This window comes from Myotis yumanensis, unplaced genomic scaffold (genome assembly GCF_028538775.1).
Source record: "Myotis yumanensis isolate MYYU_CA2020_CCGP unplaced genomic scaffold, mMyoYum1.0.hap1 SCAF_1, whole genome shotgun sequence".
NCBI lineage: Eukaryota > Metazoa > Chordata > Mammalia > Chiroptera > Vespertilionidae > Myotis > Myotis yumanensis.
This window is the reverse complement of record NW_027223752.1, coordinates 11,225,347-11,252,845: the sequence shown is the minus strand read 5'-3', so window position 1 is coordinate 11,252,845 and position 27,499 is coordinate 11,225,347. Positions and strand designations below refer to the sequence as shown.

Below are 27,499 nucleotides of genomic sequence, written 5' to 3'. Positions count from 1 at the left end.
CTGTGGAAACAGCTCCCACGGAAGAATTAGAAGAAATCAGACGAGGGTAATGTGTTGGCATCCTGGATTCAGGCAGAGGTGGTGCTGTGTTATTTGAAAGGGACTTTTTAAAAATTATCACCTCATGATGGTCCTTGGGTAGAAGATTTCTGTGTCACCCTAGGCTGTTGGCTATGGTTAGTCTTCCCAGCAGCAGCCTTGGAATTGGAGTCAATGCAGAATCACCTGCCAGAGGCACCGCGCATCCAACATCCTCAAACCCCGAGAGGCACCTAGGGACATTTTTTTAAAGGCCTTTCCCTAGACCGTCTCAATCAGAATCTATCTAGCTGTCTGTCTGTTTATCTATCTATCCAACTCCTATTGGTCTGTTTCTCTAGAGCACCCTGACTAATACACGTTCCCACTTCACTTTCTCATTCCCTCCTGGATTATTCTGGAGAACATAAATGGTATTTGCACCATTTATGAAGAACCGTCCTTTCATATATATATATATGTGTGTGTGTAATTGATTTCAAAGAGGAAGGGAGAGGGAGAGAGAAGATAGAAACATCAATGATGAGAAAGGATCACTGATTAGCTGCCTCCTGCATGCCCCCAACTGGGAATCAAGCCCGCAACCCAGTCATGTGCCCTGACCAGGAATCGAACGTGACCTTCTGGTTCATAGGTCGATGCTCAACCACTGAGCCACGCCAGCCGGGCCCTTTTGAATTATACACCTTCAAGGAGAAGAGGCCTGTTACTGAATGTAACATGTCTAATTGTCTTCACCAAGGAGAATTCTTCAAAATGATTGCCAATAAGGATACCATTATATGTTTTGAAGTCAAGGAACTTTCTAGAACATGGAGTTACTGGTGGCGGGAATATCCAGTTACAACAGTCTGGTTTTGATCCAAAACGTTTCTTCTTTCCTATTCTAATTTTTTCTCAGATTAGTGATGGGACTGGGGGCTGGAATCCTGACATGGTGTGAAACCCCTGGTGTGGAACCCTGGTGTGGAACCCTGGTGTGGAACTCCTGGTGTGGAGCCCTGGTGTGGAACTCCTGGTGTGGAGCCCTGGTGTGGAGCCCTGGTGTGGAGCCCTGGTGTGGAACTCCTGGTGTGGAGCCCTGGTGTGGAACCCTGGTGTGGAACCCTGGTGTGGAGCCCTGGTGTGGAGCCCTGGTGTGGAGCCCTGGTGTGGAACTCCTGGTGTGGAACCCTGGTGTGGAACCCTGGTGTGGAGCCCTGGTGTGGAGCCCTGGTGTGGAGCCCTGGTGTGGAACTCCTGGTGTGGAACTCCTGGTGTGGAACCCTGGTGTGGAACCCTGGTGTGGAGCCCTGGTGTGGAGCCCTGGTGGGGAACCCCTGGAGTGGAGCCCTGGTGTGGAGCCCTGGTGTGGAACCCTGGTGTGGAGCCCTGGTGTGGAGCCCTGGTGGGGAGCCCTGGTGGGGAGCCCTGGTGGGGAACCCCTGGAGTGGAGCCCTGGAGTGGAGCCCTGGTGTGGAACCCTGGTGGGGAACCCCTGGTGGGGAACCCCTAGAGTGGAGCCCTGGTGTGGAACCCTGGTGCAGAGTCCCTGGTGCGGTGCCCCTGGTGTGGAGCAGCAGACAGCTTCCTGGGCAATGTTTCACGTGCCCGTTCTCTGTGCTGAACGTGTGGCCACAGCTGTTCTTCAGCTACGGAGACTGCCCCTCACGCAGAGGCCTGCGAAGAAAAATGTCAGACACCTTCCCCCATCCGTTCCATGTGCAAAGCCTCACGTAAGTGGACCCTTAACTAGAAGCCTCAGTTGTCCCATGAGTAGAAGATATGACGAACGGGCCAGGGGAGTGGATGCCGCCATGATTAATGTCATGACTAAGCTGCTTGATATGCTTCGTGCTGAGTCGTGGTCACAGCTCATCGCAAGGCCCATCCCACGGCCCCTCTTGGTCCAGTCAGTCGGCTGCCTTTCGGCCACCGAGCAATCTTGGGGGCCGCGGAGGGAGAGGAAGAGGCTGATCTGAAGATGCACCCTTCCTACCCTTGGACGCTCCATTTTCATACTCAGCTTAACCCCCGCGATCCCGCACTTCTCCCCTTCCCTTAATTACCTGGTCCTTTTACCTCTCACCTCAGCAGCCCGCTTCTGGCCTGGCTGGCGTGGCTCAGTAAGCACCCGTACGCCTACAGGCGGAGGGTTCGATTCCCAGTCAGGGCACATACTCAGGTTTCGGGTTTGATCCCCGGTTGGGATGTGTATGGGGTGGTTCTCTCTCTCTCTCTCTCTCTCTCTCTCTCTCTCTCTCTCTCTCTCTCTTTCTACCCCCATCTCTAAAATAAATTTTTAAAAATAAAAAAAAAGGCCAAAACCAGTTTGGCTCAGTGGATAGAGCGTCAGCCTGCGGACTGAAAGGTCCCGGGTTCGATTCCGGTCAAGGGCATGTAACTGGGTTGCGGGCTTATCCCCAGTAGGGGATGTGCAGGAGGCAGCTGATCGATGTTTCTCTCTCATCGATGTTTCTAACTCTCTATCTCTCTCCCTTCCTCTCTGTAAAAAATCAATAAAATATGTTTTTAAAAAAAAAATAAATAAATAAAAAAAATTAAAAAAAAGTTTTAAAGGTAAAAAAAAGCCCATTTCTGGTGCCCCCTGTGACCTGAGCGGAGCCAATGTGGTCATTGAGGATGTTGAGGTTCTTGGTGCTGGATGAGGCGGCCACTGACCACGCTGAGAGGAGAGTTAGCTGCCCCAGCAAACCTCGCTGCCAGGAAGCAGTGAAAGCAAGTCTTAGGCCCATGTCACCTCCATAGAGACATGTGCTAAGCAATCAGGGGCATATGCGGGCCCCAGCCCGGTCTACAGCCGGGGCCCTGAGCTCCATGAAGTCCCAGCTCCTGTCCTACCTCCGGTGACCGCACTGCCTGACACACCGGCAGGACCCAGGCACCACGGCGGCATCGCCACCAGAATCTCCAGGCCCCGTGTTAGGCACGGAGCCATTCAGGGACTTGACCGAGGGGTTGGGCTCTATGGTCCCCCTCTCTCTCCTGCATGGCTGGTCTCTCCCATCGGCCCCCCCCTGTCTTGACAGCGAACACTTGCTGAGGTTTGCTGTGTGCCAGGCACGCTGCCAGGGGCCTTACACACGTGATGGTATGTAGTCCCTCCGGTAACCACACGGCGCAGGAACAGTTATGTTCCCTGTTTTACAACAAAGGAGCTGGCGCTCAGAGGAGTGCCTTGTCCAAGGCTAGGGAAGTTACAGGCACTCGAGTTAGAGGAGTGAGGAGGCAGATCTGGCTGACGCCAAAGCTTTGAACACTTAGCCACGTGCCACACCATCACCGCATGGCTATGAAGACACGTGTGGAACCACCGCACCACACGGAGTCACTCCCCGTAAAACTAAGCAGCAAAGAAACCAAAACTCCTTTGCTTTGCCGCCTCGTCTCTCCCCTGCCCTTCAGAGTCGCACTTCCCCAAGCAAGGTCTGCAGTTGCTATTTCCTCCTCTCCCCTCCCCCCTCCCCCTCCCTCCTTCCGCCTCCCCCCTCCCCCCTCCCCCCTCCCCCTGCAACCACCACTGCCCTCACCTCCCCTGCACACAGCCAGCACCCTGCAGTGCCTCTGCAGCCGAGGGCTGGGGAGGAGCCTGAGGGAGCAGGAGACAGAGCCTGGGACTTCCTGATGGGAGTCGCCCTGAAGAGTGTGTCTGTTCTGTGGCCACTGGCAGGTCTGTGGCCAGTGGCAGGTCCATGCCAGAGGCGGGCAGTGATTGTTGTTGAAGGGGACAATACATCCGGGGCTGTAGGGGGCTGTGTATGGGAACCCCAGCTCCTAGATATTGGAAACAGAGGGCTCCACAGCCTGTTGCTGTTTCTTCTGCCAATCAGCTTTTCCGCAGTAAAACTGTAACTCCAGTCAGAAAAGGGAGGGAGGGAGGGAGGGGAGGAAAAATGGAAGGAAGGAAGGAAGGAAGGAAGGAAGGAAGGAAGGAAAGAAGGAAGGAAGGAAGGAAGGGAGGAAGGAAGGAAGGAAGGGAGGGAGGGAGGAAAGGGAAGGAAGGGGAAGGGAAATGAAATGAATATAAATCACCCTGGATTATACTTGTCTTTACAGCAGTGCGGTTATAAAATGTAATTTAATATGTTTCCTGGAGGAAAGGGGTCCCGAGAGTCGCACCCCGGCCCACTATGTGCATACAAGTGCCAGTTCACTCTCAGTTCTTTCTGAATTGAAAGCAGGTCCCTGGAGAGAAGGTTCCAGGGACATTAACGTGGGTGACTATTGATCAGCCAGTGCTCCTAATAGGAGGGGGCAGATATAGTCCGAGAGCCCGGGGTGTCCACGGGGGACAGTGTTGAAGGGGCAGGAAGTGGTTGAAGGCAGAGTTGGAAGCATTGCTGAGGGCTGGGCTTGACCTTGGGAACTCTTGTTCCATGAGCTCTGCTGGGACGGACTCCTCATTCCGCACTAACTGGATTCGTGGTAAATGGCAGAAATAAGTGGACAAATAGGCTGACAGGTTAAATGAGTTTAAAATCAGAAGTGAAATTCAATGCACAGAGCCCCAGTCTCTGCAGGAAGAGGCCCGACTGTGTTTAGTGGCGTACAGCCAGGCATGCCCCGCCTTCAGGGAGCTCACCCCTAGGGAGAAAGAGGCAGAAGTAAACAAATAATCACACATTAGTATCACACGAAAGGGACAATGGGACTACAGAAGTGGGAAAACGATGCCTCAGAGTCAGAGATGACTCCATGAAGAGGTTCGAGTTAGAGTGGGTCTTGAAGGATGTGTAGGAGCTCACCAGAGGGAGGACCAAGGAGCACAGGTGTCGGGAGTCAAGCAGCCAAGGTTCCAATCCCAGCTCCATTCTTTACCATTCGTGTGACCAGTGACAAGGTATGTACCTCTCTGAGACTCGAATGGCTTATCAATAAAATACCTACCATGAGGAGTCATGGGAGGTATTAAAAACCAGTAATACACATAGAGTATTGAGGTGCTGCCTGGCCCCTGTAGGCTTTTTGTAGACAGGAGCCACCCAGAGGAAAAGGTATGTATAGAGCCATGTGGGAGGGATGAGCCACACAAAGGCAGGGGCGAGGGTGTGTTGGGAGGCTGTTGGAGCCCAGAGAACCTGGCTTGAAGTTTCTTGCAGTCCTTGACATAATAGCGATGTGATCCTGAGCTAGTGTGTAGCTTCTCTGCAGCTGTCACAGCCCGGCCTCACGGGGTGGTTGTAATGATGCGATGAGTTTGTGCAAATAAAAGGTCCAGCACAGAGTGAGCCATCAGTAAATGGCAACTCTCATTTCATTGCTGGAATGGAATTAAGAACCAACAGGTTGTAATCTGGCGCCCCACCCACATGGAGAGTATTTATCACCAGGGTTTTCTCTTCATTGTATCTCCCTATTGGAATGTGAGCTCTGTGTTCATTCACTGCTGTGAGTCCAGCGTCAAGCAGAGTTCCTGACACATAGAATATGCTCCATGGAGATATGTAAGATGGATGGAAGGGTGGATGGATCGATGCATGGATGCATGGATGAATGGATTGATGGGGGGATGGATCCATGGATGAATGCATGGATGGATGGATGGATGGATGGATGGATGGCTGCATGGATGGGTGAATGGATTGATGGGGAATGGATCCATGGATGGATGCCTGGGTGGAGGCATGGATGCATGGATGAATGCATGCATGGATGGATGGATGGATGGATGGGGGGATGGATCCATGGATGAATGCGTGCATGGATGGATCCATGGATGGATGCCTGGATGAAGGCATGGGTGCATGGATGGATGGTCGCTTGGTTTGGGAAAAGCACAAAGCTCATTTCAGGGAGAACTCCAAGCACAGCTGTGACTGTGGCTCACCTCCAGCTGCTCTTAAAGCTCCAGAAAGGTTTCCAGCAATGGCCCTGGGAGAATGGAGCCAGAGGAGGCAGGTGGGGGTCTTTACAGGTAGGTGGGAGAAATGGGCATAGGAGGAGCTCACCCCAACTCCTGAACACAAGTGTGGGGTCCGCTGGACCTTCAAGGGGACCCTTGTCAGCCCCCAGCTACTGGCCCTAGGGAGCCTGGAACCCACCCACATAGTGCTGATGGGAGCCTGGCCTGGGCCCCCAGGAAGGTGATGGGTAAGTGGAGGGGGGCGTGTGCCCTCTCCATCTGCTCAAACTCTGACCATTCTTTGTCACCCTTTTCTGAATGTTAGGAGACCCGTGTTCAAGTCTGTTTCTGCCCCTCCCTGCTGTGGCGCTCGGGCCACTTACAGGACAGGACCGTCAGTGCTTTAATGTCCTCAGTTGTAAATGGGGTGAGTGCCCGGGACAGAGGAGGCACTCGATACTGAAGTCTAACCAGTGTGAGGCCTCCAAACACTCCATTTGCTAAGGAGCCAGTACTTCGTGACACCTACTATGTTCCAGGTGCTATTCTCAACAGCTTTCACTTAGTACTCAAAGCAGTCCTAAGGGAAACACTTTCATTCCCATTTTACAGATGAAAATCTGAGACAGAGACTTAAGGAAGCTTCCCAGGTCACATGGCTATTAGGTGCTATTCATGTGGCCATATTCTCAACCCCCAAGTCCTCGTGGAGGCGCCAGGGAGCGCCCTCACTGCTATTTGAGCCCCACTGTGTGTCATAGATCCGGGTGGAAGTCCTTGGGTGGGGGGCGTATCTGTTCGCTTTGGCTACAATAATACTACATAGCAAACAACATCAGAACTTCAATGGCAAACAACAGTGAGCTTTGATTTCGCTCCCATGTCTGGTGTCTGCAGCCGGGGATTGGCTGATGTGGGCTGGGCTCACTGGAGGTGGCTCTGCTCCCACAGTCTCTCCTCCTCCCCCTGGGATCAGCAAGCTTCCCCAAACAAGAAATCGGTAAGATTAAGCATACCATCACTTCATCCCCTTCTACTGGCCAGTGTAAGTCACATGGTCAACCCAAAGGCAAGGGCAGGGAATTAAGCTCCACCTACAGACGTGAGGGAGCTGCCAAGTGATGTGGGAAGAGATGAATTGGGGGGCCGTTCTTCCCTCCCTCTTGCCCGTGCCTGGCAGCCTCTGGTGACATCCAGGAAGCAACAGGACAATGTCAAGTTCCCTGCAGAAGACAGCAGAGCCCTGGACCTTCCAACCTCCCTCTCATCAGGATGAAGGGGTGTCGCTCTGACGAAACCCCCCTCAGTGGGTTGTGGGAAAACATTAGCTGTGGTTTCTCTTCACATCATTGTCTCTGATAACGTTAATGATAATATAACGCACAGTTATCTGGGTCTTGAGGGATCACAAGGTTCTCATCATCTTCCTGATCAGCACGTAAACCCCACGGAGCGTGCGGAGGAGGGCAGGAGCCTGGGAGAATGTATAATTAATAACAACAGTAACAATAATAGTACTTCCTTCAGCTCTCGCTGTGTTCCAGGCACTGATTTACACAACTGACTCATTTAATAGAAGAGGAATGGCCCATCACCGGGGCTCTGGGATCGGAATCTGCTTTGGAATCTCAGGACTTCTGCCTCCCAGCTGGGCAGCCTTGGGCAGCTTACTTAACCTCTCTGTGTGCGTTTCCTGAAGCTGCTGGAACAATGGCCACACACTTTGAAACAACAGAAATGCACTCTCTCCCAGTGCTGGAGGCTAGAAGGCCTCTTTTTATTCAGACACCAGTCATACTGGAGTAAGGGCCCTTCCTACTCAGGAGCAACTCCAGTATTAACCCACAGGACTTAGCTAATTACCTCTGTAGTGACCCAACTTTCAAAGAACCAAACACAGGCCCAGTCTGAGGTTCCGGGGAGGACAGGAGTTGGGAGGGGGGTTCCCTCCGAGCCAGTACACTCTGCAAGCCTCGTTTTTCCTTTCGCATCTGTAAACTGGTGCTATTCGTAGCTGCTGTGGCTGGGCTTGTTGTGAGGGTGGGATAAGACAAATGACTGGAAAGCTGTCAGCACGGAGCCTGGCACAGTGAGCGCGCTCACCAAATAGAGCGGGTCCCAGGATAATGTCCTCTCCTTCAGCATTCTTTCAGGATAATGTTGATGAGGAAAAAGAATGGATTCCTGCTGGTGGCCACTGTCTGTGTGCTTTGCACGCTCTCCCCGTGTCTGCCTGCGTTCTCCCCTGGCTCTCTGGTTTCCTCCGGCATGCCCCCACTTGCCTGAGTGTGTGTGTGTGTGTGTGTGTGTGTGTGTGTGTGTGTTCGCATGCACCCTGCCGTGGGAGGGCGTTCCTCTCCAGGGTAGGTTTTGCCTTGTGCCCTGAGCCGCCAGGATGGGCTCCGGCCACTACCCCCTCCCCCAGCCCACCCACCCCCTGGCCTGAACTAAAATAAGCAGGTTGGTAAATCATTATCTTGCTTGTTTTTATTCATCTTTCTAAAATGTGTGGCTAGCTCACATTTATTCCAATGTCTGATATTAGAAGTGCTTGGGGTCTTTATTTATAAGTTGGGTGATGCTTTGTGACCAGCAATATGTCGTAGGAACTTACCTCTGACTTAAATCGATTAGCCTGTGGTAAAATTGGTTTGGTTGTGTGTCGTTTGTTCAAAGCCACTGTTTCCAAGAACCTGGGGACAGCACGGAGTGAGCACTTATGTGGAAACTCACTGTCACCGTCACTATCACCATCACCATCACCATCACTGTCCCCACATTAGAGTTGAGGAAATGAGGTCCAGAGAGACCAAAGTGCTTGCCATCTGCAGAGCCAGGTTCGATAATTCCTGAGCCAGCGTGCCCTGCGTGCAGTAGGTGCTCAATAAATGCTCCAGGACAACAACCTGAAATCCAGTGGTCACACACCCAGCCATGGAGCCCGGGGGCCCCTGGGCTGGAAGGAGAAGGAACCAGGAGGGTTCCTCTGGCTGGGTGGGATTGGCCCACCTCCACCCTCTCAGCTGTCTGAAACCAGCTCCTAATCCCACTGCTGGTGCTGGCTGGGGAGGGCTGACACCCCTGGGTAATGAGGTTTACTATTAATATTGCAAATTGGATCCCATAAATTAGTCCATCGCTGCTGGCGGCTGCGTAGTGCCTGCTGCATGGCCCCAGGGAGTTTGCAACTTCCCATCCAGTCGGAGTTTGCTGGTCTAGAAGGCTTTGCCGAGACAGAGAAAGCCAAGTTTTGACGCTTGGTGAACACTCTTTTTAACCAATTGCACCTCATCTTCCCTCCACAAGGGGTTCCCAGGCGCAGCTGATTTCTCCCAGGATCGGGTTGGGTGGGCGTGCCCGGGAGGTGGCTATGCTGACAAAGGAACAGGTAGTTCCACAAAGGGTTCAAGTTAGAGGTTTACCCATCTACCTTAGCAGGGGGAAGAGAGGGGCAGAAACGACGTCTAAGGGAAGAACAAATAGGTGTTTACAGAAAAGACACATGGGTTTTAGAACAAATGGAAGAGGAGGAAGCTTGTGATGTTTGTGGAGACAAGTGTGAGCAGTCTTCTCTGGAGCCATAACCCCCAGAAGGGAATTCCAGTCTGTTCCCTGTGAGTCTCTCTCCTGGAGGTGGGCACGCCCACCGAGGGAATTCACAGCGCCCCATTTCCCGAAGTTGCTCCTTTTAGTCAGTCAGATAAGAGAGGCTCGAAGAAGGCATCTTTCTGCATCTGTTGAATCCCAAATGTTTTCAGCTTAAAATAACCTTCATACCAGCTCTAGGGTTCTGAGTGGGTCCCCAGCTGAGTGGTTCTGAACTGAGACCTGAAAGTTAAGAGGAGGAAGCCAGGCAGAGATGTCCCCAAGCAGAGGGCATGGGGTCCCCGGGGACTGGCTGAGTCATTGACCGACTGGATGGGAAGTTGCAGAATGTGAACTTTAGGGTGCGTGCCAGTCCTAAAACTCTCTGGATTTTCTTTTTTGTTAATCCTCACCAGAGGACATTTTTTCTTTTGCTTTTCAGAGTGAGAGGGAAGAGGGGAAGTGAGGGAGAGGGAGAGAGAGAGAGAGAAGGAACATTGATGTGAGACACATCAACTAGTTGCTTCTTGCTCACACCCTGACCCAGGGGAGGGAGCCAACCAAAACCCAGGTACATGCCCTTGACCAGGAATCAAACCTATGACCCTTCCATGCGCAGACCGATGCTCTAACCACTGAGGACACCGGCCAGAACTCTGGATTTTCTTGACAAATAGGGCAATGAAGATAAAGGTTGGGAACCAGAGTATCTAAGTTAGACTTAACTGCCCATCAGCGGCATGGTCTCAAGCAGATCACTTAATGTCCCCGAGCCCTAATTCCTCATCTGCAAAGTGAGGGTAATACAATCAACTCAAAGCACTGGTGGTGTTGGTCATCTGAGCCCATGCCCACGAAGGCAGTTCGTAGGCACTTGGCAGTGTAAGTGCAAAGTTTTTAGCTTTAGTTATCTTTGAGAATCACGTGCCTAAGGGGACGGATGGGGTGCAAAAACGAGGAGGGGGAGTGGTGACTAGGGGCCCAGGGGCAGTGGAGTGGTCTGGTTCCAGCACCAAGAGGGGCTTGGGCAGTACCAGTGTCTCTCCTGCACGGGTGGGCCGCCAGGTTCAGCCTGGGCAGGCGGACAAAAGGTGGCCGCAGAGATGCCAGCAAGTAGATCCCAGAAACAATGCTTGAGCCTTTGAACCGGATAGAGGCTAAACACCAGGCTTCCTGGGCAAAGGGCTCAAGGGCCACGGTGAGAACGAGGGTGGGTAACCCCGGAGGAGGGTGAGCAAGGAGTGTCACAGCCATTTGGGAGCGAGGAGCAGGGAGGGACCAGCTCCATGGGAACTTCTGATAGGGCCACTGCGCAGTATTTGGCTGTGGCTCCCTCTGCTGGTGAGTGTGTGAACTGCATGTGCCCATCAGCCGCCAGGAGAACTGATCACCATCCATTCATTCATTCATTCCTCCTTTATCACCAAGCATAGGAGACACACGGGCAGCCAAAGGGGTGCTTGCCATCTTCCCGATGTCCTGGTGGGTATGATAAATGACGAACTTAACCAACGAGGTGCAGATGAGGACTTTATCGGCGTCATCGCAAGACACAAGTCGCCAGAAAGGAAAAAAGATTTAGGTAATCACTAAGACAAAGAAATGTTCTCAGGTGAGCGGGTTAATTCCAGAGGCCAAATAATAATTTAAATGTTGATGCACAAGCATACGTCAACCCCGCAGTTCCGAATGCCAGTCCAGTTCTTGGAGCAATAAGGAAAAGTTCTTCCCGGTTACGGTTTTTGCACGTTTAAAATAACTTGTATTCTCACAATTATCTTAGTTCTATGACAGTCGAGGTTATTCTCTTCAGTTGTTGAGACAGCCTAAAAACTGCGATTTAGACTTTTTTTTTTTAAAGTAAAATACAAGGTTCACATGTTGTAAGATACCGTTGCCCCAACTCTCTCGAACGAAGCCTTGGCGCGCGATTTTATCCCGCGGGGTTTGGCTCCTACGGGCCCCCGTAGCGTCCCCCGGCTGCTTCCGTTTCTGACGCCTGCCGAGCGAGAGCACTTCCGGCGGCGGCGGCGGCTCCTGCAGCCGAGGCAAGATGGTGAGTGACTAAGGCTTTCGGCTGGTGGTCGCGGTGTGACGGGGTCCGAGCGGCCCACCCGCTGCCCAGCCCGCCGGCCCGATCTCCTGGGGGGACGAAGGCTCCGGGCGACGGAGGCTCGGGTGCGCCGCGAGCCGTGCCGACCTGCGGGCCTGGCTCGGGGAGCTGGGGCCGGCTCGGCGCGAAGGGTCCCCTAGGAGAACCGGTAGGACTGCGGGGCGGTCCGGTCGCCGGCTTTGGGGCTCGGCTGACCGGCCGGGGAGCCTCCTTAAACACCTGGGATCAGTGAGTGTGAGCCGCTCCGGTGGCGGGATGTTCGCCCGGCGGAAGGGAGGCCTCGGTCCCGCCGACGGGGCAGAGCGGGGTCGTGGAAGGCCGCTCGGAGCGGGGCATTGGCAGGCGGCCTTGAAGGCGGACGGTGTCGGGACGGGTGGAAGTCGGAGGGAAAGGCCCCGGGGCGCGTTCGCAGTAAAACACGCCGTTCGCTTAGCACATATTTACCGAGCACCTGCGCTTTGGGGGGCGCGGGGCAGGCCCTCTTCTAGGCCGCTGGGGTGCAGGGGTTGAGCGTGACTGACCGTCTCTGCCTTCGCGGGGCTTACGTTCTCGGGGAGGCAGCGAACACAGAGAAAGAAACAGGTCCGGTGATGCCGGAGAGCGGGGTGCAGAGGGTTCCTGGGGCGGCCTGGTCAGACGGCGGTTTCATAGGGCCGCCTTGGGGGGGGGGGCGGGTCGGGGAGGCCCCCCCTGGGAGGTGAGGTGTGAGCGTGGAGCTCAATCCAGCGGGAGGGGAGCTGTGCACACGGGGAAACGCGGTCCCGGAGCAAAGGGCCTGCGGCGGACCGTGCAGTCCGCGTCGCCCACAGCAGGCAGGCGGCCCCCGAGCCGTGGGGGTCATCTGGGACTTGGGGTGCTGTTGAAGCCTGTGCCAGGCACTTGCCAGCATTTCCTCATAGTCCTCACAAGTGAGGCAGTTCTCATCCTCACGGTACCAAGGATGGGAAGTTGCAGAATGTAAACTTTAGGGGTCACCCCCAGGGTCACACCGGAAGTGGCTGTGCTGGAGGCAAACCCTGACGGGCTTTTCTTGGGCCCCTTCTGCGATGGACTCGTTGTGCATGTGGTGGAGACACACAGATACTGGCCTCCAGGGGACCTGAGTGTGGTTTCTGCTTGGAAACAACATGCGTTACTTCTCTGGGCCTCGGTGGCTTTGTTTTGTGTGTAAATTCGAGGTAATGATGGTACCAAGCTCGAGGTGTCTGTAAGAATGAGGTGAGGCCCTGAGGCCGCGTAGCGCCCGGCTCTGCATGTGGTGTGTCTGTTAACGGAGAGGAGACACAGAGAAGTGTGGGGGCTGTTCAGGAAGCCTCCTGGGGGGGCGGGGGCGGGACCGGCGGGATCACGAGGAAGTCGGTGAACCTGGGAAGGTTGTCTGAACAGCAGAGGAACCTGCAGCGTTTGTGGAGGGCCCGGCATGCTAAGCCGAAGGGTTGGATGTTACACCGCAAATGCTGGGAGCAGCTGCAGGCCTTTAAAGAGAATTAAAGGGTCGGCTGATGGTTCTCGAAGGTGGTAGCTGGGTAGGTGAGGGGGAAACTGGAGGCGGGAATCTCAGGGGAGAGGCTGAGTCCAAATAAGACACAAGGGCCTGGACAGAGCAGAGATAAGGGGTGGACAAGAGAGTGAGCAGATGGAGTCCAGTGTCCAGATCTGTGACCAGACCAGCAGTTAAAATGCTGACCCTGGCACTTCTGACTCACTGATACTGTGTTGGTGAGTAGTTACTGCATCATGTGAATACTAAGGGGATCATTATAGATCATTATGCTACTTCATTGTCAGCAACAGCTAGGAGCTAGAATCCTCCGGGCTTTCCCGTTAAGGACCCCAAGGCTCTGGTAGGTGCCCTGACGTACCTGAGGTCACTGGCCTATCAGTGATGGAGTCAGAATTCAAGCCTGGATGCATCTAATGCCATGTTCTTAGGCTTGTTTAGTTCCTGTCTAGAAAGTGGGAATAGTGAGCCCGCCCTGAAGGACTGTGTGGAATTGACGATATAGTGGAGGAGAATGTCTGTACAGACGGCACACAGTAAGCACCCCACACACGAGCTGCCAGCCCCCAGCAGATTTCCTTATTGTACGTGATTGTAAAGACCCGTCACTTGGGCAGCCTGTTGCACTCTAGCTGTTTCCCAATGGTTCTCAGAGCCCTTGGTTACCGTCTTCGGAATAAAGCACAGAGTTTTAAAAAGGCTGCACATGGGATATATATTTGGCCCTAATGCCTTTGGGTAACCATGATATGGTAGTTTGTTTGATGGTGAAGCTGGCAGTGTATTTAGAGGTTCCGATGGAGAAGTGATTTGAGGGGACCGAGAGGGGCCCCCCAGTCAGGTTCACTGTTACTTGTTTAAAATGCAGTCTTTTCCAAGACATTGCTCTGTTATGCATTGTCCTGTAACTGAAGGGTCTTTTTAAATAAGCTGAAGCTTATTATTAATACACTTAAGTTCTTGAAGCCTTAAGGTGCTTCAGCCTTTCAGGTTTGGGGGAAAAGGCGGCGCGAGTGCCCAGGCTTTAGGGATGGTAGGTGTGTAAGCTGCTGTTGAAAGGAAGTCTCCTGGGTCTGGTGTTATCTTAGTGAGGAGTAAATTATTAATAAATCGTTGTTGAAAGGGGAAATGATTGTTTTCATGGCCTAATTTCACAAAGTATACTCTTGGTGGTAGTTTTATATTAAAGAATCTGTACCAAACTCTCTACCTTCCCAAGAAGGGTGTGTGTCTGGAATCTTAGCCTCGTTATGATACATAATGATGTCTGTTTGCTGATGGAGTTGTCCTTGATTCATGCGGTGACAAGGTGTACCGTTGTGCTACTAACTGCTTTTCGGAAAAAGAAATGGTGCCATGCCCGATGTGCTCATTGACTGCAAGTGCATCTCCAGTTCAGAGATGTTAAAATGGGGGAAGTGCTGCCAGTGTCTTAGAGCTTCAGGAAAAGAAGAAGGCTGTTCTTTTGAGTGATCATATTCTGAATGTATGCCTCTCCCCCCCCCCCCCCAGGGTCAGAGTCAGAGTGGTGGTCATGGCCCTGGAGGCGGCAAGAAGGACGACAAGGTAAACATGAAGCCAGATATGTCCGTGTGGTGAGCAGCTTGTGGGAAATGCCATGGATCTCAGAGCATAGTTTGGGGATTCGTGGATCTTAAAATGCAAGATAAATAACCTTGTAGCTATTTAACCCAGCCTGGCCTACAGATACAGTGCCCTTTACATGTTTTCGAAAAGGTTACTGACCTGTCACATATGTGTTTATGAATTAATGACTTTTAAATGTGTAAAAGTAATTTACACATTAGAGGAGTGTTCAAATAAATTGCTTCTAATTTTAGTGTTTAATTTCCTGAGATGTGAAGAATTGTCTCAAGTTATATCAACTCAAACTTTTGGAATATAACTGAATTCTAACCTCTCTATTCTTTATTGAATAATCTACCATTGTATGTTATAAAAAGAAAGACCAATTGCATTCACATATTAAAATTGCAGAAATATAAAACCTAGTGTGTTTTTTTTAAAGAACAGTTTGTAATAGTATCCTAAAAGATAAGGAAAATCGTGTCACCTGGAAATAGACAATGATCCTACAGAAATAAGTTTGTGTTTTCATTTGATTTGTGTGATTCTTTTCCCCCTGCTGTTCTGAAAACTCTAGGACAAGAAAAAGAAATATGAACCTCCCGTGCCAACCAGAGTGGGGAAAAAGAAGAAGAAAACCAAGGGACCAGATGCTGCCAGCAAACTGCCACTGGGTAATGACATGGTTCTTCCCTGCTGTCTTTCCGCTTCCTAGGGGAATGGACTGTGTGTGTAGCTTAGACGGGAGATGGGCGCGGTTGGAGCTCCAGCCCCGGGACTGTATTCTGTCCGACTCCTGTGTGCGGCATGCCTCTAGGTTGGAATACAAGCTGTACTTTGGGTTTAACAGTTACATGACTATCTCACTTTAGGAATCTTTTTTTTTTTTTTTTTAATTAAATCTTTATTGTTCAGATTATTACAATTGTTCCTCTTTTTTCCCCCCATAACTCCCCTCCTTCCAGCTCCCACCCCACCCTCCACCCTCACTCCCCACCCACTGTGTTCATCCATAGGTGCATGATTTTTGTCCAGTCACTTCCCGCATCTCCCACACCCCTTTTCCCCCCAAGAATAGTCAGTCTATTCCCTTTCTATGTCCCTGATTCTATTATAATCACCAGTTCATTCTGTACATCAGGTTATTTATTCACTTGATTCTTAGATTCATTTGTTGATAGATGCATGTTTGTTGTTCATAATTTGTATCTTTACCTTTTTCTTCTTCTTCCTCTTCTTAAAGGATACCTTTCAGCATTTCATATAATACTGGTTTGGCGGTGATGAACTCCTTTAGCTTTTCCTTATCTGTGAAGCTCTTTATCTGACCTTCAATTCTGAATGATAGCTTTGCTGGATAAAGTAATCTTGGTTGTAGGTTCTTGGTATTCAGCACTTTGAATATTTCTTGCCATTCCCTTCTGGCCTGCAAAGTTTCTGTTGAGAAATCAGCTGACAGTCGTATGGGTATTCCCTTGTAGGTAACTGAGCCTCTTTCTCTTGCTGCTTTTAAGATTTTCTCTTTGTCTTTTGCTCTTGGCATTTTAATGATGATGTGTCTTGGTGTGGTCCTCTTTGGATTCCTTTTGTTTGGGGTTCTCTGCGCTTCTTGGACCTGTAAGTCCATTTCTTTCTCCAGATGGGGGAAGTTTTCTGCCATTATTTCTTGAAATAGGTTTTCAATATCTTGCTGTCTCTCATCTTCTGGCACTCCAATAATTCTGATATTAGACCGCTTAAAGCTGTCCCAGAGGCTCCTTACACTATCTTCACACTTTCGGATTCTTTTTTCATTTTGCTTTTCCAATTGGGTGTTTTTTGTCGAATCTTTGGTTTGATTATTGTGCTCCTCTGGTCTGCTATTGGGTATAATATTCTTTATTTCAGTCCGTGTATGCTTACTTTCTAATTTCTTTATCGTAGCATCGAGGGTCTCATTAGTTTTCGTGAGGTTCTGCACAAATTTATGGCAAGCCCTCAAAATTGCGATTCTTAGCTCCATATCCTCCATTTCTGTCATGTTTTTTTGTCTCCGCATCTTTTATGCTTTCTTGGTGCACCCCCTTGTGGTCTCTGTGCGCAGTCTTGTTCTAGCCAAGCCTTAATTGTTGTAGTTAACACTAGAGGGGTTTGACCACCAGGCCGACTGGCTATAGGAATCAGCTGTATGGAAAACGTCTGCCTTCTGGGGAGGCGCTAATCCAGCCTTTGCCTGAGGCGATCGGCAAATGGCTGTGCGCAGGGTTTGGGCGGGGCGGGATCAACAGGGCGGGCGGAGGGAGCAGTTATGGCCACGCTCAGTCCCGTTCCCAGAGGCTCTGCTTCTCAGAACCCCGGCAGCCCCTGCAAACTTCGGAGAGAAAGCTGCCCTCAGGTTCCAACTGATGCCGGATAATCCCGCTTCTCCCGTTTGAGTCTGGGTCCCTAGAGACTCGCCCGGATCTGGAGCCCAGAGTCTGAGACTCACTCCCGACAGAAAACGACAACCGCGCCCTCAGCCACCAGCCCGCTTTGCGCGCGCACCTCGGTACCTTTGTATTTTCCACACTGCGCCGCCTCTGAGCCTCGATTTGCTGTTCTCTTTCCTTCTAGTTGTAGAGTCTCTCTTCAGCCAGCCTTCCTGTGGTTCTGGGTGATGTCCATTCAGTCTTTTAGTTGTATTTTTGAAATGGTTGTTTGCGGCCGCGGTCTCCGGTGTTTACCTACGCCGCCATCTTGGTCTCCTCCCCCTCACTTTAGGAATCTTGAACCAGTTCCTCTAATCCCCTAAAAGTAGTTTTAGAGTAGAAAACTCAGGCTGAGCTTGAGTAACTTAGAAACACATTTACTGTATGAAGCAAAGGAATGCCACTGTGTTCGAATTCACATCCTATGGTGCCTCGACATAAACGTTTTCAATGGCTTCCTGTACAACATAGAATAAAACTCAGACCAGGTGGCCCGGCCCACGTGTCCATCCTTAGCCCCTCACTCCCTTTGCTGGTGATTCTCGTAGCCTTGTGCTCTTTGACTCTTCTGCACGCCAGGGCCTTGCTCTCTGCTTCAAAATGTTCTTCCTTCCCCAGTCCTTCCTATGGCTGCCTGCTTCTCACCCCATTAGGCCTGAGCTCAAATACCTCCCCTGCCCCTATCTAAACCCGTCCCTTCCTGCTTAGGTGAAATAATTTTTAAAATATTGCCTGGTTAAGAAATGAGTCAGACAGTAAAAAATGTGCCATCAGTCTACTGTAATGAATCAATATGGTATTGATAAAGAATAGATCATCAGAGCACCTGAATCTTTCCCATCCTTTGCTGCTTCGTGCTAGTGTGGGGACAGATGGTGCCACAGTAAAGCAGAGGAAATCCAGACGGGTTGTTTTTCGTTTGTCTTGCGGCCTGTCTCTACAGCTCTGCCACACTTTCTCCCTGGACGAAGGTATTGTGAGGATTTTAGAGCTGGGGTGAGAATTTCCATCCTGGTCTGAGAAAGAAGGAAAGATGAGTGGGAAGTTTGTTTTTCCATGTTTTGCAATTTGCGTCATTTGCTTGATTTTTCTTTGATAATCAAATCAACTGAGTTAGCAGGGTAAGTATGTGAACCCTATTTTAAAGTCAAGGAATTTGCTCTAGCCAGTTTGGCGCAGTGGATAGAGCGTCGGCCTGGGGACTGAAAGGTCCCGGGTTCGATTCCGGCCAAGGGCACATGCCGGGGCTGCGGGCTTGGTCCCCAGTGGGGGCCATGCAGAAGGCAGCCAATCAATGACTCTCTCATCTTTGATGTTTCTATCTCTTCCTTCCACTCCCTTCCTCTCTTAAATCAATAAAGAAATATATTTTAAAAAAAAGAAAAAAAAAGAATAGATTATCAGGTCACCAGAAGAGCATAGGAAGTCAAGTTACATGGATAATTAATATACGGCGAAGGTGACATTTTAGTTCTGTGGAAAGATGCTGGGTTATTTATTTGCTATTGAAAGAAAATAGACCCCTTGCTTTTTGCAGATGGATTATAGATATACATATGAAAATAAGTAAATAAATGATAACTCCAGGAATAATTCATTAACCTTAGGGGAGGAGAGACCTTTTGAAGAAGTCAGGAAACCCAACACCACGAAAGAAAAGGTTTATCTATATAAATATTAAGAAGCGAAGCCAAGAGAAACAGTACAAAAGAGTGTGGGGAAAAAATGTTTAGTGCGTGTTAATATCACTAGTATTTCACAATCCTACAAAGGGAGGTGAATTACATTAGTGTGCAACAGGGTGGACGGACTGCACATTATGTGTATCCATTAGCACTGTGGGGAATAATAAGCCAAAGCAAACTTACCTTCTGCATCTATGACTTTTTAATATACACACACAGTTCGGTTAGTGATTTCATTATATATTAGCTGATGGGTCACAGTCCTCATCCCATGTTTACAGGCTTGCCTATAACTGCAAAATCCCTGTCCCCTTTGCATTTAGGCACCTGCTTAATTAGGGTCACCAAACTTTTAACTTTCGGAGTCTGTCCAACTAAAGTGAACTTATTTTAAGTCTTTTTTTAATCTCTCTCAAGAATAAAGTGAGGGGGGAAGGCTGGGTGGGGGAATGAGGACATCTGTAATAGTGTCAATTTAAAAAAAGAGTAAACAATTGCTAACTTCAAGCTTCAAGTATAATAAAACTTTATTTTTTTAATTACAGTGACACCTCACACTCAGTGCCGGTTAAAATTATTGAAGTTAGAAAGAATTAAAGACTATCTTCTCATGGAGGAAGAATTCATTAGAAATCAGGAACAAATGAAGCCTTTAGAAGAAAAGCAAGAGGTAAATTGAGAAATTACTGTAGCTTTCATTTTTACAAATTAAATTCTATTTAAACCCTAAAACTGTCTGTGGATAAATGAAATTCAAGTAGTTGAATCTTTCAGGCTTTTATGATGATTCATTATTAGCTGCCTTTTAAAAGCACCAACTGTGCCCTGGCCTGTGTGGTTCAGTGGTTAGACTGTTGGCTCGCAGTTAAGGGCCTGTACCTTAACTGTTGCAGGCTCAAGCTCCATTCCTGGCCCTGGTCGGGGCACATGCAGGAGGCAACCAGTCGATGTGTATCTCTCATGTTCATGCTTCTCCACTCCCCCCCACCCCCCGCCCAATCAATGGGAAAAATATCCTCCTGTGAGGAGTAACAAAAAGTAATCTATATACATAAAAGCCTAAGCAACTGTCCGACTGTTCACATGGTAGGTATGATGCACAATGACCACCAGGGGGCAGACGCTCCGACCTGTACAGGAGGAAGCCCAATTCCTCGTGGAATTGGTCGTGGGTAGGTTGCTACTGGGGCACTGTCAGCCTCGAATCTACTTCACCTGCACCCCAGACCCAGAGAGGAGGGAGGAAGGTCCCTCGGCCTGGCCTACAGGGATCGGGCCAAAACCAGCTCTTCAGCATCCCCTGAGGGGTCCTGGATTGCGAGAGGGCGCAGGCCAGACCGATGGGCCCGCACCAGGCCCCTGGTAATAAATAAATGTGCCAACTGCTTTGTAAATCGAGTGAGCTCTGAATTCATCTGCTTTTTTAGGCCTAATCTACTTTTCCTTCTTGACATACTCTTCCATAGGAGGAAAGATCAAAGGTAGATGACCTGAGGGGGACTCCGATGTCAGTGGGGACCTTGGAAGAGATCATTGATGACAATCACGCCATCGTGTCTACATCTGTGGGCTCAGAACACTACGTCAGCATTCTTTCCTTTGTGGACAAGGACCTGCTGGAACCAGGCTGCTCCGTCCTGCTCAACCACAAGGTGAGTTGAGTCTCAGAGAAAGCTTTCTCCTTTCTTGTAGATCTGCCCACCCGTCCCATGTAAGTACATCTTCCACAGTCAAATTCTGTGACCAGCATTGCTTGGTTGTAATGAATGTGTGAGCCTCACATCCTGTGTTGAAGCATAATGTTCCCTGTTAGGTGCATGCTGTGATAGGGGTGCTGATGGATGACACAGACCCCTTGGTCACGGTGATGAAGGTGGAAAAGGCCCCGCAGGAGACCTATGCCGACATTGGGGGGTTGGACAACCAAATCCAGGAGATTAAGGTATGTCTAGGAACCAGCGCTGGGTCTTTAGACTTCTGGTCTCTCGTTTAGGATACTTGGAGTTGTTTTGCATGTTTTGTTTTCTTTATTGATCAGACCAATAACTGACTCAGAGCTTACCAGCTGTGGTGTTTTATATTTGTGAATACCGAATTAGGTAATAGAAGTAACTAATTCTGTGATAGTTCTTGCTGCAGCTTAATACTTTTTGCATGTAATGTTTAATGATTCTCTGTGTGAGTATATAATGGTCCCATTGTGTTGACTTCAGCCAGTGATGTGTGGGGTAGGGTGCGTGGCACACACTTACACAGTGGTGGGGTCTGGAACATATTCCCTGCCCTGGGCCTGGGGTTCGGGGAGGGATCATCCGGGATGGCTGTGGGCCAGTCCTTTGCAGGTTCTTTCATCTGTAGAGGAGTCCCTGAGCTGTCACAGATCTCACTGGTGGTAACAGCTATCAGAAAGCCTTGCCAGTCCCTGTCTGTGAATTTTTAAGTTTCATTTGCTGAGGAAGTTTTAGATGTTATTCAAGGCTGACTTCTACAAAGAAGGGAAGGGGAAATGGGATGCCATTAGGAAGAGAGGGGGTGGTGTCTTCTTCAGTGTGTCCTTGCTACTAGTAATGTCAAGCACGTTGTCTCCAACAAGAGTAATTGAAATTTTAGCATATTTTTTGTTGCAAGTGAGACATGCTCGTGATGCCAGTTCATGACTATGGTGGTGATTTCAGTAAGAAAGCTTTTCACTTTTACTGTTTGTTTCCTATAGGAATCTGTGGAACTTCCTCTCACTCATCCTGAGTATTACGAAGAAATGGGTATAAAGCCCCCTAAGGGGGTCATTCTCTATGGGCCACCTGGCACAGGTATGTGTGCTGTGGGTTTGACACGTCGAGGCACTCAGCTCAACTTGAGCAGCAGTGTTAGTGAGTTACACAGTCCTTAGTTTAAAACGGTGTTCTAAGCAATATTTTGGAATTTTGGGATAAGCAGCTTCTCTAGAAAAATACCTATTACATAAAAAAGTGCATTTATCTGTATAACAGATGCACTAAGAAACTAAACTTAGGACTTGAAATTGTAGACTGCACAGAGTCAGTGTGTTAAAAAAAACAATATTAGGAACAGTTCCCCAAAACTCCTATACTCAAACACAGTAGAAGTATATGCTGTAAAATATAATGCCTTCAAATATTTATAAAAGCAATGTGAGTCTATTGAAACTATTTTGTAAGAAGAGATCAATAAAAGAGGGTGCTTCACTTTGGCTGTGCATTGGCATCACCTTGGGAGCTTTAAAAACACTGGTTGTCTGGGCCCCTCCCTGAAGATTACGATGTGTTGTCTGGAGTGTGATCATGCACCAGAGCCACAGCGGAGAGTCATGATTTAAAACCTACCCTGTGCTGTTCAGATTAGGTTCATTCTCCTGGTCCACTGGCACTGAATAGTCATATTGGATGAATAAATGCATGAAGGTAAAAAAAAATCCTATATAATAAACACCTGATATGCTAATTGTCCAACTGTTCGTTTGACCAGTTGCCATGCTGCACACTGACCACCGGGGGGCAGATGCTCTGACCTGTAGGTGAGCTTGCTGCTGGGGTCCCGCCGATCAGGGACTGGCTGAGACTGGCAGTACACACCCTGGAGCCAACCTCCCGTGGTCCCTTCCCCGGCCCCCATCGTGCACCAGGCCTCTAGTATATATGTAATTGACCTGTAAATTGTGCAGTGCAGGACTTAGTATTTCATTGCTATGTAAATTACAAAGGAGGAAGGTTATTTGATTGACTTAAAATCATGTACCCAAGAGGGTGGCATGCCTTTTCATCATAGGAATCTGTCCATTTTTAATATCCACTTAGGTTGGTAATGACAGAGTCTGAGGATTTTTTCCCTTTGTCTTTTTCATCTAAAATAGGTAAAACCTTACTGGCTAAAGCAGTAGCAAACCAAACCTCAGCCACTTTCTTGAGAGTGGTTGGCTCTGAACTTATTCAGAAGTACCTGGGCGACGGGCCCAAGCTCGTTCGGGAATTGTTTCGAGTTGCTGAAGAACATGCACCATCCATTGTGTTTATTGATGAAATTGATGCCATTGGGACAAAAAGGTAGACTTTTACCTGTTTTGTATCCTTTAGAGCAGTGGTTCTCAACCTTCTGGCGCTTTAAATACAGTTCCTCATGTGACCCAACCATAAAATTATTTTCGTTGCTACTTCATAACTGTAACGTTGCTACTGTTATGAATCATAATGTAAATATCATATGCAGGATGGTCTTGGGCGATCCCTGTGAAAGGGTCATTCGACTGCCAAAGGGGTCGCGACCCACAGGTTGAGAACTGCTGCTTTAGAGGGAAAAACCTTGTAGCTCTTCTCTGAGTGGTCATTGAGCACTCCCTGTGGCCTCTGTTTGCCACAGTTCCTACTCTGGCTTTCCCTAATGCTGTAGGCTCTGCTCTCCCACCTACTGGGTGGTTGTGAACCTGAAGATTGGTCAGTCAGTAACCACACCCTGAGCATCTGCTCTGAGCCAGGCTCTGTCTAGACTCTGGGGACACAGCCATGAAAACAAGCCTCTGGCCTCAGGGAGCACTCAGCAGGTTGGGGGACACCAAACTGGGAGAGAAAACTTTGGCAATGAAAACTGCTACAAAGAAAATAATGAGCTGTGTAATCTGGCTGTTGGGTTGAGACAAGAGTGTTGAGTTTTTGGCTGTAGTTTCCCGTTAGCAGATCAGTTGGGTCTTCATTCCTTCTCCTTTTTTTCCAAAGATATGACTCAAACTCCGGTGGTGAGAGAGAAATTCAGCGAACAATGTTGGAACTGTTGAACCAGCTGGATGGATTTGATTCAAGGGGAGACGTGAAAGTAATCATGGCCACAAACCGAATAGAAACTCTGGACCCAGCACTAATCAGACCAGGTCACATTTGCTTTTGCCTCATCATGGAGAATAGCTGTCTATGTGTATTTGTGCTTCTTACATGTAGTTTGGGGAGCTTATGAGATTATAAAATGATATATGTAAAGGCAACATTGCACTGAAATTTAGAGTAACCTTGAGGTTATAGATAAGAGCATGATATAGTCTGTGCAGTGTGCCTTTTTGAATTCCAATGTTATGTGATCTTTTCTTTCCTGGGTACTCCCTTTTAAGCCTCAAGGACTTTTTTCCTGAAGAAATGAAGAAGTAATTCATATAATAGTTTAGGCTCAGTTTTTGCATTCATTTAGCAGTGAAAGCAGTGGTAGCTAATTTCTTTACTCTCTTCATAATTTTTTTAACCAGACTGATCTGTCCTTTTGCACTAAATGTGCCATTCAGGAACCATTCCTTTCATTTGTTTCTGGAGGTAGCAGAGAAAATAAATGAATTCAAACATAGAAACATACAAACTAGGAAGGTGAGTGTTCACCTTTTAAGATTTGGACCCCTTCCAGAGGACACTGAAACTGCACATGAGGAGACAGGCGCGGGCACAGCCGGGGCTGCACAGAGCTGCCACTGAAGCCTCTGTACTTGCAGGCCGCATCGACAGGAAGATCGAGTTCCCCCTGCCCGATGAAAAGACCAAGAAGCGCATCTTTCAGATCCACACAAGCAGAATGACGCTGGCTGATGACGTGACACTGGACGACTTGATCATGGCTAAGGACGACCTCTCTGGTGCTGACATCAAGGTGAGAATGGCGCTGGCTGGACTCTTGTTTGATCACATCCCTTTATGAGATAGGATGGTACTTTCTAGGTAACCAGGATTTAGAACAAGGCCTGGCAGCACTGAATATGCTGCATCCTGCTCTTTATGGGAAGATCCGGTTTGTTAGATTAGGTAGGGTGGGACGCAGACGTGGCCTTTCATGCTGCCGCCTGCACTGTATATCCTTGCATCTGTAGGACTACATTAGTGTCTTGGTTGGGAAGTAAAATCTCTCTTCTTAAAACAGAAATTTGATTTTGCACCAACTTTTTTACTTTGAAATATTTTAAGCCTTCATAACAGTAGAAACTAGTAAACACCCATATACCCCATTACTTCGATTTACCAAATGTTGTCATTTTACCTGTTTGCTTTATCTTTCTATGCACACGTTTTTTCTGCTGAACCTTAACCAAATAGGAACTTCAATGCTAGGATTGTTTATATCATTTCATTGTTTATATCCTGTTTTGTAACAGGTGATTAAAAAAGTAAATATATTAAAGTGAATATTATGTATTCATTCTACTAAATGTTCTCTTATGCCTATTGGTAAATGAAATGGTCACACACTGTTACCTCTAAATTTCCGTGTATAAATCATCTATTACTTAGAAATATTTCTCCCTTTAAAGTCGGGCTGTGAGAACTCACTGACCTGCCAGGCCACACAGCTGGTTAGCACCTGAGCCAGCATAGACCCGGAGCCTTACTTCCTGGCCAGTCCTCTTCCTTAGTTACTCCAGTCTAAGCCGCCTCATGTCCTTTGAGAAAACAATTACAATGCTTAACGCATTTAAAAAATCTAATCTTTTCCCAAATAAATCTAGAGTAATTTGTGTTTAAAACAAGTGTCTTCCACCTTATTTCCAAATAGCTCTCTGAATTGTTAGAATAAAAATAAAAAGTATTTCACTTTCTGAACATACCGTTCTTTCTTACAGGCAATCTGTACAGAAGCTGGTCTCATGGCCTTGAGAGAACGTAGAATGAAAGTGACAAATGAAGACTTCAAAAAATCGAAAGAAAATGTTCTGTATAAAAAACAAGAAGGCACCCCTGAGGGGCTCTATCTCTAGGGAACCTCAGTTGCCTTCAAGGAAGTGGTCAGGGGTGCCGACCCCGGGGAGGGAGGAGGTGGAGAGTTGCCCAGAGGAGCCCGTTGCAGTTGCTCTTCATTATGTGCCCTGTGTACCTCTCTGAGCACCGCGTGCAGGAGCCCGACGTGCAGCGCTCCATTCCCAATAAAGCGAGTTCTTTCTCAAGCCGGTCCTTCTGTGTCTGGAGCATCCACACCCGCTGCTCAGCAGGTGGATTGGGTGTCAGGGAAGCTTCTGTTCTGGGCGATCAGAGTGCAGCCTTCAATACCTGCTGCCCTCACATCACGCCCCAGAGCGGGTGGTGGCTGCGCAGCCAGTGGGGAAGACGTGACCCCATAGCCACGTGCCAGCCATCGCTGACGCTCCAGCAACAAAGGCTGCGTTCCTGTGGCTGTGGGTTTCCGGCACTTGGGCAGTATTGGTGCTGATAAGAGAAATCTGGAAAGGTCAGGGATGAAGCTCATACCAGCCCTGCCTGCCTCGTCCCTGGGTTCAACAGCCATCCTTCTCAAGAGCATCTAAAAGTGTCAGCTTCTCCCCTTTTCTCCATGTAAACCCTGCACTTCTCTTCCTCACAACTGTTTAGTCTTAAAGCCAGTAAGTGGGGCAGCAAGTATCTGGCTGGCCAACATCCTCGTGGGCTCTGAGACACTGCCCTCCCCTTTCCCCAACCTAATGTCCATGTCTGTAGCCAGAGTTCTGTTCCACACACTGGCTTTCCTGGATAAGTTGCCAAAGAAATGTTTCTTCGATTCTAGAGACCGTGACTTTAAAAAGCCAAAGCAACTGGACAGCCCTCACAAAACCCCTCCACCTCAGCAGCCCTGGTGCACAGCTCAGGATGCGGACCTCCGCACGCCTCACGGGCAGGGGTGGGTCTGGTGGAAGGAGCTGGGGACAGTGCTGCCCCCTCAGCAGGGCTCCTGGTCTCCTCGGGCAGTGCTTTCCCCACTGCACACGAGTCCCCCGTCTGAGCAGATGCTGACTCGGCGGAGCTGGTGCGGGCCTGGGCCTACATCTCTAACAGGCTGGTCCACGGCGGAGGCATCACCAGGAAGCTGAGGGAATAACACTTTTCTAAACACACCTGATACAGGCCAAGTTCTAATGACTCCCCTACTGCCCTGATCTGAAGATAGGGCAAAATTTGCTCTACTAACCAGCCCCGGGGGGAGGAGGTCCTGGTGTTGAGTAACCAGACCTTTCTAATCACAACTGCGAAACCCAAGACTTGGCAAGGACCATGGGTGCCAACTGAGCGGGTCATTCAACCCGTGCACTGGCGAGGCAGAGGAGGAAACACACACGCCAACCACAGTAGGTTTGGTCACCACTGCCCTGTTCTTGTCTATGTACATATAAACACAAGATGCGCATCTGTAATATGTAAAACGAGGGCTTCTGTGTCACTGGCACATCCAAAAAAATGTGCAAGAGACGAGACTGATGAACTAGATATAAATTATCTAGAAAACTTTAAAGACGGGTCTGCTGGCACGCATGCTCGCACACCTGATCCCACCTCGTGCTCCCCCGGCTCCCAGGGCAGGAACATGCCCTGAGGCGTGGCCCATCCCCGGTCTCTAGTCCTCCAGCAACAGCTCCAGCTCCTCCAGGGGCAGGCGCACTCGGAGCTCCTTCTCGGTCATCAGGTCCAGGATCTCCTGCATCTCATCGGGGAAGTACTCCACGGCGTCCATGTACAGTGCCTAGGGCGGAGAGCCACCGCCCGGTCACCAGCCACTCGGTCCCAGCAGGCCTGCCCTTCGCCCCTCCACAGCCCGCAAGCCCCTCGCTGTCCTGACTCCGGCAGCACCTCAGAGGACACTGACCTCGGGGCAGTGAAAGGGAGTCAACTCCAGGTGGGTCCAGTTGGCACACAGATTTCTCAGTGTCTGACCGGACTCTGCAGGGCAGACGGGCCATAGACCCCAACGCCTGCA

At 49.5% G+C, this 27,499-nt stretch overlaps 2 protein-coding genes and 1 non-coding gene across 5 annotated transcripts in view; 2 read left to right on the top strand and 1 right to left on the bottom strand.

Moving 5' to 3' along the window:
* Positions 1 to 11,470: 11,470 nt before the first annotated feature.
* LOC139009720 (26S proteasome regulatory subunit 4) lies at positions 11,471 to 25,721 on the top strand. The gene is made up of 11 exons (XM_070413844.1): positions 11,471 to 11,522; positions 14,593 to 14,646; positions 15,245 to 15,341; positions 19,345 to 19,469; positions 20,266 to 20,451; positions 20,613 to 20,741; positions 21,513 to 21,609; positions 22,671 to 22,860; positions 23,527 to 23,678; positions 24,282 to 24,436; positions 25,401 to 25,721. Exons 1-11 carry the CDS (start codon positions 11,520 to 11,522, stop codon positions 25,533 to 25,535), a joined length of 1,323 nt encoding a protein of 440 aa, XP_070269945.1. The 5' UTR covers positions 11,471 to 11,519; the 3' UTR covers positions 25,536 to 25,721.
* The window catches only part of LOC139009667 (nuclear exosome regulator NRDE2-like), a 46,428-nt gene continuing 35,572 nt past the window's right edge, over positions 16,644 to 27,499 (bottom strand). For 2 of the 3 annotated variants that reach the window (XM_070413841.1, XM_070413840.1), the window contains exon 14: positions 19,790 to 27,265. In XM_070413841.1, coding sequence (XP_070269942.1) covers positions 27,140 to 27,265 — 126 coding nt within the window. In that variant the 3' untranslated portion in view covers positions 19,790 to 27,139. Of the gene's footprint in view, positions 18,131 to 19,789; positions 27,266 to 27,499 lie in introns of those variants that run through there. The other variant, XR_011471389.1, reaches the window with a different exon arrangement.
* LOC139001414 (small nucleolar RNA SNORA55) lies at positions 17,937 to 18,070 on the top strand. Its single transcript, XR_011470003.1, has one exon. It is a non-coding gene; the product is annotated as a small nucleolar RNA SNORA55 (small nucleolar RNA).

Coding starts and splice junctions, on each gene's coding strand:
- LOC139009720 (XM_070413844.1), top strand. Junction 19,470..20,265: donor CTTTAGAAGAAAAGCAAGAG/GTAAATTGAGAA, acceptor ACTCTTCCATAG/GAGGAAAGATCAAAGGTAGA. Junction 20,452..20,612: donor CCGTCCTGCTCAACCACAAG/GTGAGTTGAGTC, acceptor GTTCCCTGTTAG/GTGCATGCTGTGATAGGGGT.